The sequence below is a fragment of the Triturus cristatus genome, chromosome 4_1 (genome assembly GCF_964204655.1).
Source record: "Triturus cristatus chromosome 4_1, aTriCri1.1, whole genome shotgun sequence".
Lineage (NCBI taxonomy): Eukaryota > Metazoa > Chordata > Amphibia > Caudata > Salamandridae > Triturus > Triturus cristatus.
In genome coordinates this window covers 637,052,479-637,066,043 of record NC_140585.1, presented here as the reverse complement: position 1 = coordinate 637,066,043, position 13,565 = coordinate 637,052,479, and the positions used below count along the sequence as shown (strand labels likewise).

The window sequence follows — 13,565 nt, the reverse complement described above, 5'->3', positions numbered from 1 at the left end:
CAGACATGAAAGAAGGGTGAAAGGACTGATGTATGCAATCACCTTGGGAATGCAGGATTTGTCTCACCGGCAGGAATGTGATGAGCGGGAGGATCCTGCTCTGTGCAAATGATGTGACATAGCGATGACTTGACAGTCCTATTTCTTCCATTTTTGAACATGATTGATTTGCAGATGGATTTCAGTCCTCGTTTCTGTTCTATTCAGAAGAACACTTTCTCACCCTATTTACAAATGCGGCCTTGATTTCTCATTTTTAGAGGCGCAGTTAATCTAAAGTGCCTTAGGTTTTGGCTTCGCAAATTTACATATTTTATTGCAGCACAGGATATTAATCAGTCGCTTATTATCATTTTTTCTACAAACCCATTATTGATGCACTGTAAGTCTGCATACTTTAAGGATTGGAGATGGGCAGGCTCAAAGTATGCAGCTAATATTTAATAATGATTTGCTTCCAAAGCAATTGTAAAATTGAATTTAAAGGCGGGTGGTGCTTTCAGAAACAAATTATTTCCTCGATCGGCAAACATTTTTCCAGTTTATTACCCATCTTCGATCTGGAACATGAGTCACATACTCTTAACACTGGTTAGTTATATTTGTCACACAGGTTCCTGCAGTAGATTAAGGTTCAGTTTTCTAAATCCACTGATACCGTTAGCATTTGGCCAATGAACGCAGCCACCTAAAGTCAAGTTATGCGCTGCCATTGAAACATATTTAGATGTTATTGCAGAATAAGCATGTTTCACGTTTCTTCCTGATTATTAGGAGGTGTGCTTTCTAGATGTTCCTAAAGTCTATTTCTGCAGGACCTAATGACATAAATTCTGTTTTATTTCTCTTCCCATCATACATCGTTGTCCTGTTAACGAATCCCCCCTTTTTTGCCTCTGAGTAGGAGTAATACGGTTGGTTCGCCATAGAGCTCCGTTGCTACCGTGATTGTTCAACACAAAGGGACAGGCATGTCAGTCTTTTCTAAAATATGAAAACTATTGTTGGAAAATAAAGAGAAATGGTTTTCTTCTCCCCTAAATGTTTTCCTCTTTACTATGAGTATGAAACCCTATTTTACTCCCTCCTTATGTATAATAACTCTCCCAATCGACAAGGGTTCGACTTTCACGTCCTCTACACGTGTGCCTTTTTGCCAGTGCTTGTTGTGTGATTACTGCTGTCAAACGTTGAGTTGTCATTTCCATTTGCCGGGCAAAGAACATCTTATGCATCATGAGGAGGGACTCTCACCTGTGCCCCCCTTAGAGATGAATTCTTCTTTGCTCTCATGCTTGCTGTACTCCACCTCATGCTGTCCCCGTCTGCTGTGCCATCCTCCACTGCTTTCTAGCCAAGTGGCTGCTCTATAAATACCCATACATATGCCACATATTCACCATGTCAAATGAAAAGCGTATGTGAAGCAGTCAACATGGAGTTCTTCACGGATCCTGACACCCCTGTCATTAGGTCGAGCCTATAGCGGCAGCGTACATGCGCTGCTCACTCTGCGGTATGCTCCGCCCACTCTCCACCCATGTTTTTAATTGGCTCGTGTCATTGTCTTTCATAAATGCTGCCTTCTGAATGATAATGAGGCTTGTTAGTCCCTCCTTATTATTGCCATATCGTCATTTGTACCCTCCCACAGCTACTGGCGCCTTTAGTGTTACACTGTACTGTATGTGTTATTTAGACTGTGAGCACTACCTTGTCTGTGCCTTCTCACACCCTTCTCCCCACTCCCCCAGCCCGCACTCCTGTAGTCCATGCTCCACCCCTCCCGTTGTCCGTGATTCAATGCAGTAGGTCTTGCGTAAATGCTAGTCCTATTGCATTGCAAATGCTTGTTTAGGGGTGGTTGGCATGGAAAGGGCACATTTAAACTTGAAAAGTGTAGAACAGGGTTCAAGTCGTTAGCTATAAATGTAATGCAACATGTTTTGCTGCTGTTATAATATGCAGCTACTTTCCAAACATTAATGTGTAAACAAATTCCTGATTTAATCCCACACCTCCCAACCCTTTAAAAAACAATCAGGATTTTGATATTGGATATCTCATGTATCTGCAACTTTATTGCACCTCACATTAACAAAGCTTAGTGAGAGACGTGGAAGTGCAAATTCTTGTTTACTGCCTACCCATTGTATTAAAATGTACATTAATAATTATTTTGTGCTACATAGCTAAACACTTATAAGGTCCCAAAGGCGAGACCTATTGGCTATGCCAATGCTTGTTTCCTTACTCTACAAAGATTTGCCATGTATAGATGATGCAGAAAACAAGAAAAAACTATCTTCATCATTTCAACAAACTGTGAAATATCACAGACTAATTTTAAACACCAGCGGTAAACTGGTGCTTTGTGTAATGTGTAAGTACTTACTACTTGGTTCTATCATCTACTGTTTTAGTTTTGTGCGTCGATAAACACAAAACGACATTTGTGTTTGGGTGCCCACATTTTATTGAATTATCTTCAGCTGATAACAAGTTTGAGACAATTAAACAAACAACTTAAATTGGGCTCTGAGAACACTACAAGAACTGTGGTACACAAATTAATAAAATATTCAGTCATTGTAAATACTGTGGGTTTGTCTTATATCTTTCGGTATTAGTAATATGTAGAAAATATTGTGGATTTCGATTGTAAAGAGGCATACATTGTGGTTGAAACGTTAACATGACAAAATAGAGAAAACATTGTTTGTTCGATAACTTTGCAGTAGTTTTGAGAAAAATGTGTTCTTGTTTTTTTGTATTTATTGAAACTGATAGTTCAAGCATATACAAAAGAATTACAAATGTCTCTAAAAGATATGAGGCCGAAACTGATATGTTATGTTTTATTTATTACACACCCGTTAAGCTTGGCATGCATCTTATTAAAGAGATATCCAAATAAATGAGCTAGAGAGAAATAAGTATTTCAGATTAGAAAAACCAACATATAAGCTTTCATTGTAACAATGAGAAGAAACTTTACGAACAAACTGAAAAGCTGCATCACGTGTAGATTACTAAGGCGTCTTGTTAGAGTTGCTCTTTAAAGGACTGAATTAATCACTTTTTGTAGGAAATTCAGTGATTCAGTCACATTTATCACTTGCAAACGTTTGGCAATACCTAATATTATACCACGCAAGTGTGTGAATACTTTACAATATATAATTTGATTTGCTAGATATACAATTTACATCCACAACTCAGTCGCTGATTCTTTAAAAATGTATACAGAACGTTGTACACAAAATATTGTAAGGTCACCATATTCATGCTAAATAACATGTATAAACGTTTTAGTTTGTTAAATTGATGGTATCCGTTTTCATAGGGAATGTTAACTTTAAGATGTTATCCCTGGGCAAACTTAAGTTGCTCAAGGTCACTGGTTATCTGGAGGGAGCCATCATTCCAGTTCTAAATCAGAAGCTTGGCGGAGGCAACTGTACATTTCCTGAGGCAACTCAGCACGAGTGATGTTGTTTCCGTCTAGACGCAGATGTTTAATCCTCGAGTAATCTAGCGGTCCAATAACTTTGCAAAAACTGGACACCGTGAACTCTGCAAAAGAAAAGATTGAAGGAAAGCAAAATTTGTAAACCAGAACTTTTAAATAGCACTTTAGTATGGGACTATGATTTGCAGTCCAAACTGACTACAGAACTAGTTGCAGATCAAAATTGTATACAATTAAACACACACACACATACACACACATAAATGCTCAAACACTATTGCTCATGAAACAGACAAACTGAAAATATACCAGAACATAATGCCATGCAAAATATATGCTTAAATTCAGTCAAACAAGAACATGGCTTATTGGATATTTAGTGATACGTGCCCAGTGGAATAGTAACTCTATCAGTTAAAAAATGTAAAGACATTGTTATACAACAATCACCATTTAAAAAATGTGACTGGACTTGTTTTGAATTATTTGTAAGCCAGTGCAATAGGTATAAAAATATCAAAATGCCAACACCTTGATCATCAGTAACCTTACATAATTTGTCAGGTAAACTTTTCACAAGTAGTTGCACACACAGTCCATCATTTTGAGTGCCCAAATTGCGACTCCGAGTTTTGCAATAATTGACCTTCATCGCCAAGAATTTTTACCAAAAATTATTTATTGATGATCGATAAGTTAAAATCATTACATCTCACCACAAATAACAATTGTAAAACATAGTTAAAACAGTGTTTAAAGAACAAGGTATCAAGTTTGTAGTCCCCTTTTGGAGCTCCAAATTCCACATTCTCAATAATCTGAAATGGCACACATGGTTTCGCCTCTCACAAAACATTAGTTATGGAGGCAAGAGGACCACACACTACTCTAAAGTGCTTAGTTCTAAAACGTGCTTCCTGGTACATCATTCCACCGGGAGCGAAATAGGCTCTGCAGCCTCTCCCAACTTTTACTCCACAGGCAGACGATCCCCATCGTGGCCAGTCCGCATCCTGGAAATGTTCCTTATTCGATTCAATTTGACCCACACTGGTCCAAAATGCTCCATGCCAGTAAAGTGTGGCCCAAAATGTCATAGAGCGCCATGTGTAAAAGGCCACTAATGTAAAAACCGTCATAGACATTTTAGATTATCGGTTGTTGCTTTCATAAATTTTAAATAGCACCCAGATAGCTGACAAGATTCTCCTTTTAAGCAGGTTAGGACAGCTGCCCAACATATCCTCACATTTAGAGTTTGAAATAATGGCCGAAGAGAGAGGTGCCTCAGGTGTTTAGCGCCTCACAGATTCTGATCACATGTTCTATTCATAAAGTTTTCTAAAGCATGTAGCTACCCAGTATTAAAGACTCTTCTGCTTGGCTGCACGATCTGCGTCATGCATCACCTTCACCTTCCTTGTGACAATACCAATAACTCCTTAGGGAGATTAGGCCAAAGAGCATTCTTATGAGTGTATACTTTGCATGGTTTGGGAGAGGCAGATTCAGATATTCAGGTAGGGTGCCTCAAGTGGAAAGGTTCACGGCCCAATAGCCATAGAATTTAGCTCTAAATTCCCTAAGGTCCTGGTCCCATGAAAATATCTTTGCTGACTTCATTAATAGTTTTGCTGTCGTTTTCTGCGGTAAGGTGTTCTTTATCAGATCTTCCCCACTCAGGGCCTTGATCGATGCTACCAGGAGTTAGCCCTGTGCAGAGCTGGGCTCCTGAAAATTCTCTCCGTGAAGTTGTTTCACAAAGCCAATTGAGGCCATTTTCAATTTTTGACAGTATGAAACTAATTTGGCCTGCAATACCAGATCTTGCTTTGGTAATTTAAATTCCAATCTTATTTGCGGTTGACTAGTGCAGTCTGGGAGTGCAAATAGACCGCAATAGCAGATACATTTCTGTTTATATAGCCACTCACATAGTTGATTATTAAAGACCAGTGCACCATATGTTATTGTGTGCATCAACTTAGTTGACACCACCGTAAGTAGTACATTTGTGTTTTGGTACACAAAGCTTCTCTTCAGTTGAGCCATCCTGCATGTGTAGATTTTCCCTGATGTTGTCCAGTTAGCTACTAATTTAACTTTCACCCATGTATTACTATCTGGTGATTCTATGGCCTTCAGGAGGTGCAGTGGCATCTCCCACTTTCTTAGCTTTATCCATAACTGGCCTCTTGGAATGTCATCAAAGGCATTTATGAACTCAATGAACAGTGAATTAAGCGGTTGGTTCTTGGAGAGCATTGCTTCTTCAATTAGGCAGGTTAAGGTCAGGAGATTGACCTCAATGTTACTAGGTCTTTGAAAACCAGCCTGGAACCATGGGATCAGTTTATCTGTTTTGCCCAGATTTTCTGCTCTTCATACAGTAACCTGGCATTGCACTTTTCTTCCACATTCAATAACAATATCATTCTATAGTTGGAGGGTGATGCTCTGCTTCCCCATTTATATTTAGGTACCAAAATTGATCCTCTCCAGCTATCGGGTACTGTAGAATAACACTCTTAGAAGATGGGGGTTAGAATGGACATCCAAAGACTCAGAATTGATTTTATGAGGGCCACCGGGCGGCTATTTGGGCATGGTGCCCCAGCTGCTCCCATTTTTTTTCAGTCTTTTCATACCTTTCTTATATGGCAGCTAAAGGTTGTTACTAAAGGGTGTCTGTGCTATGCTTACTTCCCTCACCCCCATTGGGCCATCCATCATATCAGGTATATCTGAGATTTGTGTCCCTGTCTGGTGCCCCGTTGATCTCGGTCAATTAGCTATCATGTTCTTAGGTCTGTTCATCATGCTTGTTATGCCTGCCATTTGAACAAGCTGTTGCGCTGTATAGTGGTCTCGTGGTCAGACCATTGTTTCATGGAGATTTAAAAGACCTTTGGGATTTCAGGCTTGAGTGAGCTTGTTAACTAGCCACCAGAATTTCCTTGAATCCTTTGTCTTGGGTGCAGTGTGAAGTTTTGCCCACGTCAGTTTCTCAGCACAGGGTTTTATACCTAGCTTTTTATAAATAGCTTCTTTCTTAAACTTTTTGCTTTAAGGCTCTCAGAGTGCTCCCGCCTACTTTGTTCTATCTCTGATCTTCTTCTGGGGCATTCTGCTAGTTTGTCTTGGAGTGATGCAATCAGTGTGGCCCCGCCTGTTATTACCTAATTTTCCTTCATTTTTTCAATATCCCTTTCTTTTGGATCTAAGCTTTGTTTTATTTTGTTTATTTGGGACTGCTCCATCTTCCAATATATTCTTTTTAACAGGCAGAGTCTTCTTGATGGCCAATCATCTTTGCTGCCTGATACCTTTCCAAAGGCATGGTGATCTTACATAGAATTGCTGCATGGTCACTTGAAGTTTCAGAATTATCTGAAAAACATCTATGTTGTGGAAATGTTCTGTTGCAGACCATAGATAGTCCAGGGTTGTTAATCTAAAAGGGGAGGTGTGAGTATACTCCCCCGGACTATCCGGTATTACTCCATCGTTGATACATCCCATCCCTGAAGCCTCTAGGACATTAGCGAGACATACACTAAATGTTTCCTGCAACTGGTACTGGGCAGTCTCTTGCGGGATGCTCCAGCATTCATCCTCTCTCTCTTTTCATTCCTCCAGATTGTTTTTCTTTTAGTAGATTTGAATTGAAATCGCCTTCAATCATCAAGTGTGCTTTGGAATATTCTGACCTAAGATTTTCTAGGCAATCTAGCAATGTGCTTGCTAACTCACTTTTCAGTGTGATTTTCAGGTGTAGCTAGATATTTCCGCTGATCAAGGTATGATTCGCAATGTTGTTTTGTCTTTTGAGTGGCTTTTTACAATGATAGCATCCCCTTTTCCTGCCAAAATTATGGATGTCTTTACTGCCAGGTCACTTTTTATTTGAATTGAAACCCCCCACTTGGGCGCCCACCACTTTGGGATGGGAGTACATGTGCTGCAAAGTTTGCATAATTCAGGAAAAGCTCTGGCTCCCTGTTTCCTGCAGGAAAAACATATAATTCTCGGTTAAATCCCCACACTCTCTTTATCCTCATGTTCTGAGGGGCCCCCCACATTCCAGAAATAGATTTCTATCTCCCAGAGATTAAACCTCACTTTATTTATCTTGCATTGATTAGGGGCATTGATTTAAGAATCCCCGCCAACCATTCCCAGTTTGTGGGGTGTGGAGGGGTCTCCTCCACCTAGTTAACATTGGGTCTCAATCATATATGTACTTCCCCCTTTTCTAGAGTGACACTGCTTCTAGCCATGATAGATTTGGCCTCCTTGTGGTCTCATTTGCCGTGTTTTGATGATGAATTTTTGTTGTGGTATCGTCATTTGCCCAGATAGCATTCCTCAGGACTGTTATGTTGTTGAAGCGTCAGGCATCATCCCTAATCGGCTGCCTTATGTTGGGGCTAGGCAGATTCAATATCAAGGTATATCTACTAGGCTGGGTGTAGGATAGGCTTATTCCCCATCTAGAATGTTGTTTTTTGTGGTTTATGAAACATATAGAAAACCTCTCCCCTTTAAAGCAAATCTCAATTTGTTTGTTAATTTCTCTGTGACCCGGGCACTTGAAAGCCATTTACTCATTGTACTTTGATCACAGATTTTCCAGGACCGGCAGTTTAGAGGCTAGTCTTAAGATGTTATGTCTGTTCACAATGTCCTATTGCCCTTGTAGGATTTATTCTAGGTATTATGTTATACTTTTTAGGGACCCTCTATTGTCGCCACATTGTTGAGCCCCAGTGAGTCTTTTTTGTAATCATCTGATTGCGATTAGTTTTTAATTAAGGGTGCTGCACCTGTGTCCCTACCTATCTCAAATATTGAGCTTTTAGTTTTCATTTTCCCCTTTTTGGACTTTGGGGTCATTTATTGTGATAAGACATTGTTGATTATATCGTTCCCATAGTCCATGGTAGATTACAATTTTTATTGGTGACATTCTTGGGTAAGGCAATGACACTGGTTGTTTTAATGTCCTTTCCTTGGTGTATGTCTCTGTTAGAAATGGGGTCTCTAGCTGGCAGGTTGTTACCCTGTCCAAGTAGGGACCCTTCTCCACAGTCAGGATAAGGGGGATACACTTTTAAAATAACCCCTGCTCACCCCCTTGTAGTTTGGCATGAACAGACAGGCTTATATCAGAGTTAGGGTGTAAGGCATTTGCACATAACATACAGTAATACAGTGACAACACTACAAAAGGACACCACACCAGTTTTAGAAAAATATCCAATATGTTATCTGTGTAAACAAGACCATAAACAATAAAAATACAGTATAAAAATATGCACTTTGCAAGAATAACCTTTAAAATCCAGGTACTTGAAGTTGGTAGCTCTGTCTGGTGCTACAGTGGTGCTGAAAACAACCAAATACAACAGTTTTGATTGACCACATCAGTGCAGACAGGCGTCAGTGTCAGAAGACTTGTAGACAGTACCTTTTGTTCCGGCTAACCACAGCAGTGTGGGCCAGTGGTGGCGGTCATCGAGACTGCGGTGTGAAGCAGAGCAGTGCGGCGTGCGGTGCCCTCAGATCGCGGTGCAGGCATCGGCTCGGTGGCAGTCATCCAGCGGTGTTGGTGAGACCAGGGATGCGGTGCGAAGTGGGGCGGTGCTCGTCATGGTGCTGATGGTCCCAGTGCAAGTAGTGGTGGCTGTCAAAGATTGGCAGTTGAGGGGCTGGCATCGGTGAGCCGCGGCTGCGGTGTGGGATAGGGCGTTGCTTCGTGTAACATATGAGCAGTGCCCCCAGACGACGGCAGCGATGTCAGCTTGCAACGGCGGCGGTGGTGAGACTAGGGCGGCGGAGGGAAGCGAGGCAGTGCAGAGTGTGGTGCCCACAGGTCACGGTGCAAGCAGTGGCTCGGTAGTGGCTGTGGTCGTCATCGTCAGTAAGACAAGGGTTGCGGTGCGAAGTGCGGTGATGCCCTCTGCGGTGCCTTCGGGTCACGGAACCGCCTCGGTCTTGATGATGGCATTATGTTCCGGTTTCCCTCTGTGGCAACTGAGACATCCAGTCCCAGAGGCAGTACCCAGAGGAAGGTGAAGTCTTTGCTGTTCGTGAGACTTCTCGAACAGGGGACAAGCTCTACCTCAAGCCCTTGGAGTAACTCAAACAAGGAAGTTGCAGAAAGTTCAGTCCAATCCTTTCTCTGCCCAAGGCTGAAGCAGCCACTGCAGGCCAACACAGCAAAGCACACAGCAAACACATAATATAAAAATCATCTTTATTAAAAGACGTGTTTTTAAATCCTGAGTTGAAGCATACTAAACTCTATTTCTCTATCTTGTCCCAATGGAAAGTTAGGCTTGTAAGATGTTACAAGGCAACTTCCATGTTAGCCTATGGGATAGATAGCCTTGCAATAGTGAAATTAGCAGTATTTCACTATCAGGACATGTATCACACACACCAGGAACATACACCCCACTCTGCCAGGGGGGTTCCTTGCAGGCCCGGACTGGCTAACGGGCGTTTTGGTGTGCTGCCAAGCTGGGGGCTGATTTCGTTGACGGAGACCTGCGTGTGCTTAAAACCATTCATTTTGCTTTGTTTATTCAGGAGAACACGCAGGTCCCTATCAATGAAATCAGCCCCCACCACAGTGAAATCAGCCCCCAGCTCGGCAGCACACTAAAATGCCCGGTAGCCAGTCTGGTCCTGGTTCCTTGGGCCTACCTGAGGGGTGCCTTACATGTGTGAAAAGGGTAAGTATGGGCCTGGCAACTGGGGGCACTTGCCAGGTCGACATGGCAGTAAAAACTGCACGCAGACACTGCAGTGGCAGGTCTGAAAAGTTGCTTGTGTGGGTGGCCCAAATCACTGCTGGAGGCCCACTAGCAGCATTTGATGTACTGGCCCTGGGGGCACACAGTGCACTGTACTAGGGACTTATTAGTAAATCAAATAACATGGAAACACCAATCCATAAACACAATTTACATGGAGAGCATATGCATTCAGCACTGACTAGAAGCAGTAAAGTGCCCAGAATCCTAAAACCAACAAAAACAGGGTCAAAAACAGGAGGCCAAAAAGCAAAATGTCTAGAGGTGAACCCGCTGAAAAAGCCAAGTCTAACAGTCTCCATTTGAGGAGGTGACTTGTGTAAGTTGTTAGAGTTGGAACCATGGGCTCACCCATCCACTGTTGCTATCAGCTGTTGGCCGGTGGAAACTCCCCTAGTATCGTTCTTTTGCTCTACCACCTGCGGCCTTATACTTAGTGGACCAGGGTCTACTGTGTCAACTTTCAATTTGACTTCCATTTGGCTTTTTGTGAGTCCTTTGGAAAAGATTCCATTGTATCAAGTTCCATTTCAACTTTCGTTTGGTATTTTTGTGGGACCAGTGATTCGCAAACCTTTTCATTGCCAGAGATGTTTTTTGTGAAAATGTAAAAATGTTTGTGTTCCTGTTTAATCCTGTTTAATTTAATCCAAGGCATTTTGTTGCTCTTATTTAGCTTTGTTATGAACTTTTTCTTTCTTTCTAGAAAGCGTACGCCATTCATTATCAAAGTTCCCATTCTCCTTTAATTGAGGCAGACATACTGCCTGGCCAGCAGCTTCCTCTTTTACTCATTGGTTAACGTGTGGGGCTTCAGCTAGTCCAAAATTGCAAGTGGGGATTTATTAGGTGGACAATCTTTTGTGGTTGTTTCCCCCTGCATGCCCAATGCTGCTTGTGGTTTTGAGCTTTCCACCGGCTCCACAAACTCACTTGTCTGAGCTTCTGCTGGATTCTAATTTCCTTCCCCGTTCCATGTTGAGTTTATTGGGACTCCTACCTTCATGTCCTGTATAAGCAATGATATGACCTCCAGCAAGGTGGGAATGGAATCACACTGGCGCAAAGTCTTGCACCCAATTTATTAATTTAGGTGCTCCAATTTGTCATCATTTGCCATAGTGAAAGTAGCTAATGTTTGCAGCACGTTGATTTGAGTGCCAAATTTGTGAGGGTGGAGTTTACAGATCTTAGTGATAGCTGTTAGTGTTTTTATTAACTCCTCTTCAGGCTTGATTAAAGTCAATTTCATCTGCTTGGTTTTCTGTGAGGCCTCGTGAAATCCTGGAAGTCTGGAGCTCCAGAGCTTTCAGCAGGATGAACCTGAAATCCAGGACAGGTCGTAGTTGAATGTCGCCAGCTTGACTCTCGACGTCGAGTCAGTCATCTTTTGGACCTTTTTATTCAAAAAGTTCCTAACCTCACCAAACATCTGGATCTTCTTCCAGAAGGTCTCCTTGAGGGTTCAAAGTGTCCACAACACCGATCCATGGGTCTAGAATTTCTGAGATGGTCCTTGGGATGTTGGTACTATAATTTCCCCAGTGCACCTTTCCAAATTCTTAAAAGTCTACTGGTCTCACTCCAGGATGGGGACTTCTTGGAGGAGATGGGCAGGTGGGCGCAGTTAACCTGTAGTTTGCAGGAAGCCCACTCCTTAATCCTTCTTGAAGCAAGACACAGTCCTTAGGGCTGCAGTCTCAGAATGTGCAGTCCTTCAGAGTGCAGACCTTTGAGGTGCAGATCAGGCAGCAGAGCTAAGTTGCCATGCAGCTCTTCCCTATTTATGCACTATTCCTGTGTGACAAGCAGGGGGCACCCCTGACCAATGGGATGCAGAGTGCCACCCAGGTGGATGACCACTTCCTCCAAAGTGTGGCATATTCTTGCCCCAAAAGCACCATTCTTCCAAAATTCAAAATAGTGAAATTCTCTCCTTTAACGGTTAGATCAGGCTAAGACAACCCACTGGTGTGGCTAGGATTCCCTAACACTACCCTTCCAGCCCTCTCATTAATTTAATTACAGAGGCTCCTGTGTGGCTGGGGTGAATGAAGGAAGTGGGAGTGAGCCTGTGCTGTCCTGTCATTGTCTGTTTAAAGACCAGTTTGGCAACCCATCCTCTCATTCTGCCTTCTGCTTCTGTTGTTGCAGTTCTCCATCCACAGGAAATCCTTTGTCTCTCTAGCAGACCACTTCACACCTCATGAAGACAGCTTGGTTCCACCTGGCAGAGGTTAGTCATTCAGAGAAGGAAATCTGGAAGGCTAGATTTTAGCTTCCAGAAAACAAAGTTTAATAACTTATTTTCTGTGGTAGTTATTAGAAATATAACAGTGGCAAGCTGTTGTATTTATCATAACTCTCATCTTAAGTCCTTGAGTGATATTTCTAGCTCGCTCCTGGCAATATGTACACTTAAATAAAATATTCCATTGTTAGCCTATGGCGCCTATTATCTCCAATGGAGAAAAAACTAATTGACAGTTTTTCACTCATGGGGCATATAAAACATGTTTTATAATGTCCCTGTTTATAGTTACATGGCACCCTATCCCTGGGGCACCTAGGGGAGACCTTAAGGGTGACTTCTATGTACAAACAAGGTAGATTACTACTTTGGAAGTACTTTTAATTCTAAAGTAGAATTTGCATATAATTTAATGTTAAAAGCAGTCTGCAAGGCTGGGTTGGATCTAAAATGACAGCAGGCAACACGGTAGTGAGAAATATTCACTCGGATGGACAACAAAGCTTTTAATTTTATTTTTAAAAAGGGTGGGTGGGAGGAACTCGCTCCACGGAATTCTGCGGAGTTACATAAAAACACCACGAAATTCCACGGAGTTCCATGAGCAGGTAGAAATTCGGCACGTCACGCTGATTTTTAGTGTCTGGAGCTTCTTCTGTGCTGTAAAATCAGCACAAACAGCACCGCATGGCATGACAGAGGGCATCTCTTCTTTCTGCCACTGAATTAAATTTTCTACTCAAGGGGCAGTTTTCCCAGCGTGAATGGTCGTGAGCGCCCGTGTTGAGAAATCTTGCCATTCTAGTGTCGGAAAATTATGCTAGGAAATGCAAATTCTCACTTGGGCTCACCAATTTAGCGTTGGAGAGTTGCATGCAAGAAGACACTCCGCCATGCGGCTGTTGGTGGAGTTATGACAGAACTACGTGTTCCAACCAAGCGAACTCCACTGGCGGAGCAGAATTTTTCGTCCACCCCTAGTTTAAAGTATTAACCTTGGATGAGTCTATTAAGATACATT

The 13,565-nt window shown here is 42.1% G+C and overlaps 1 protein-coding gene across 1 annotated transcript in view; it reads right to left on the bottom strand.

Moving 5' to 3' along the window:
• Positions 1 to 2,844: 2,844 nt before the first annotated feature.
• The window catches only part of LUM (lumican), a 60,414-nt gene continuing 49,693 nt past the window's right edge, over positions 2,845 to 13,565 (bottom strand). The window contains exon 3 of the mRNA XM_085653015.1: positions 2,845 to 3,576. Within this exon, the coding sequence (XP_085509141.1) occupies positions 3,422 to 3,576 (155 nt within the window). The 3' untranslated portion in view covers positions 2,845 to 3,421. The remainder of the gene's footprint in view (positions 3,577 to 13,565) is intronic.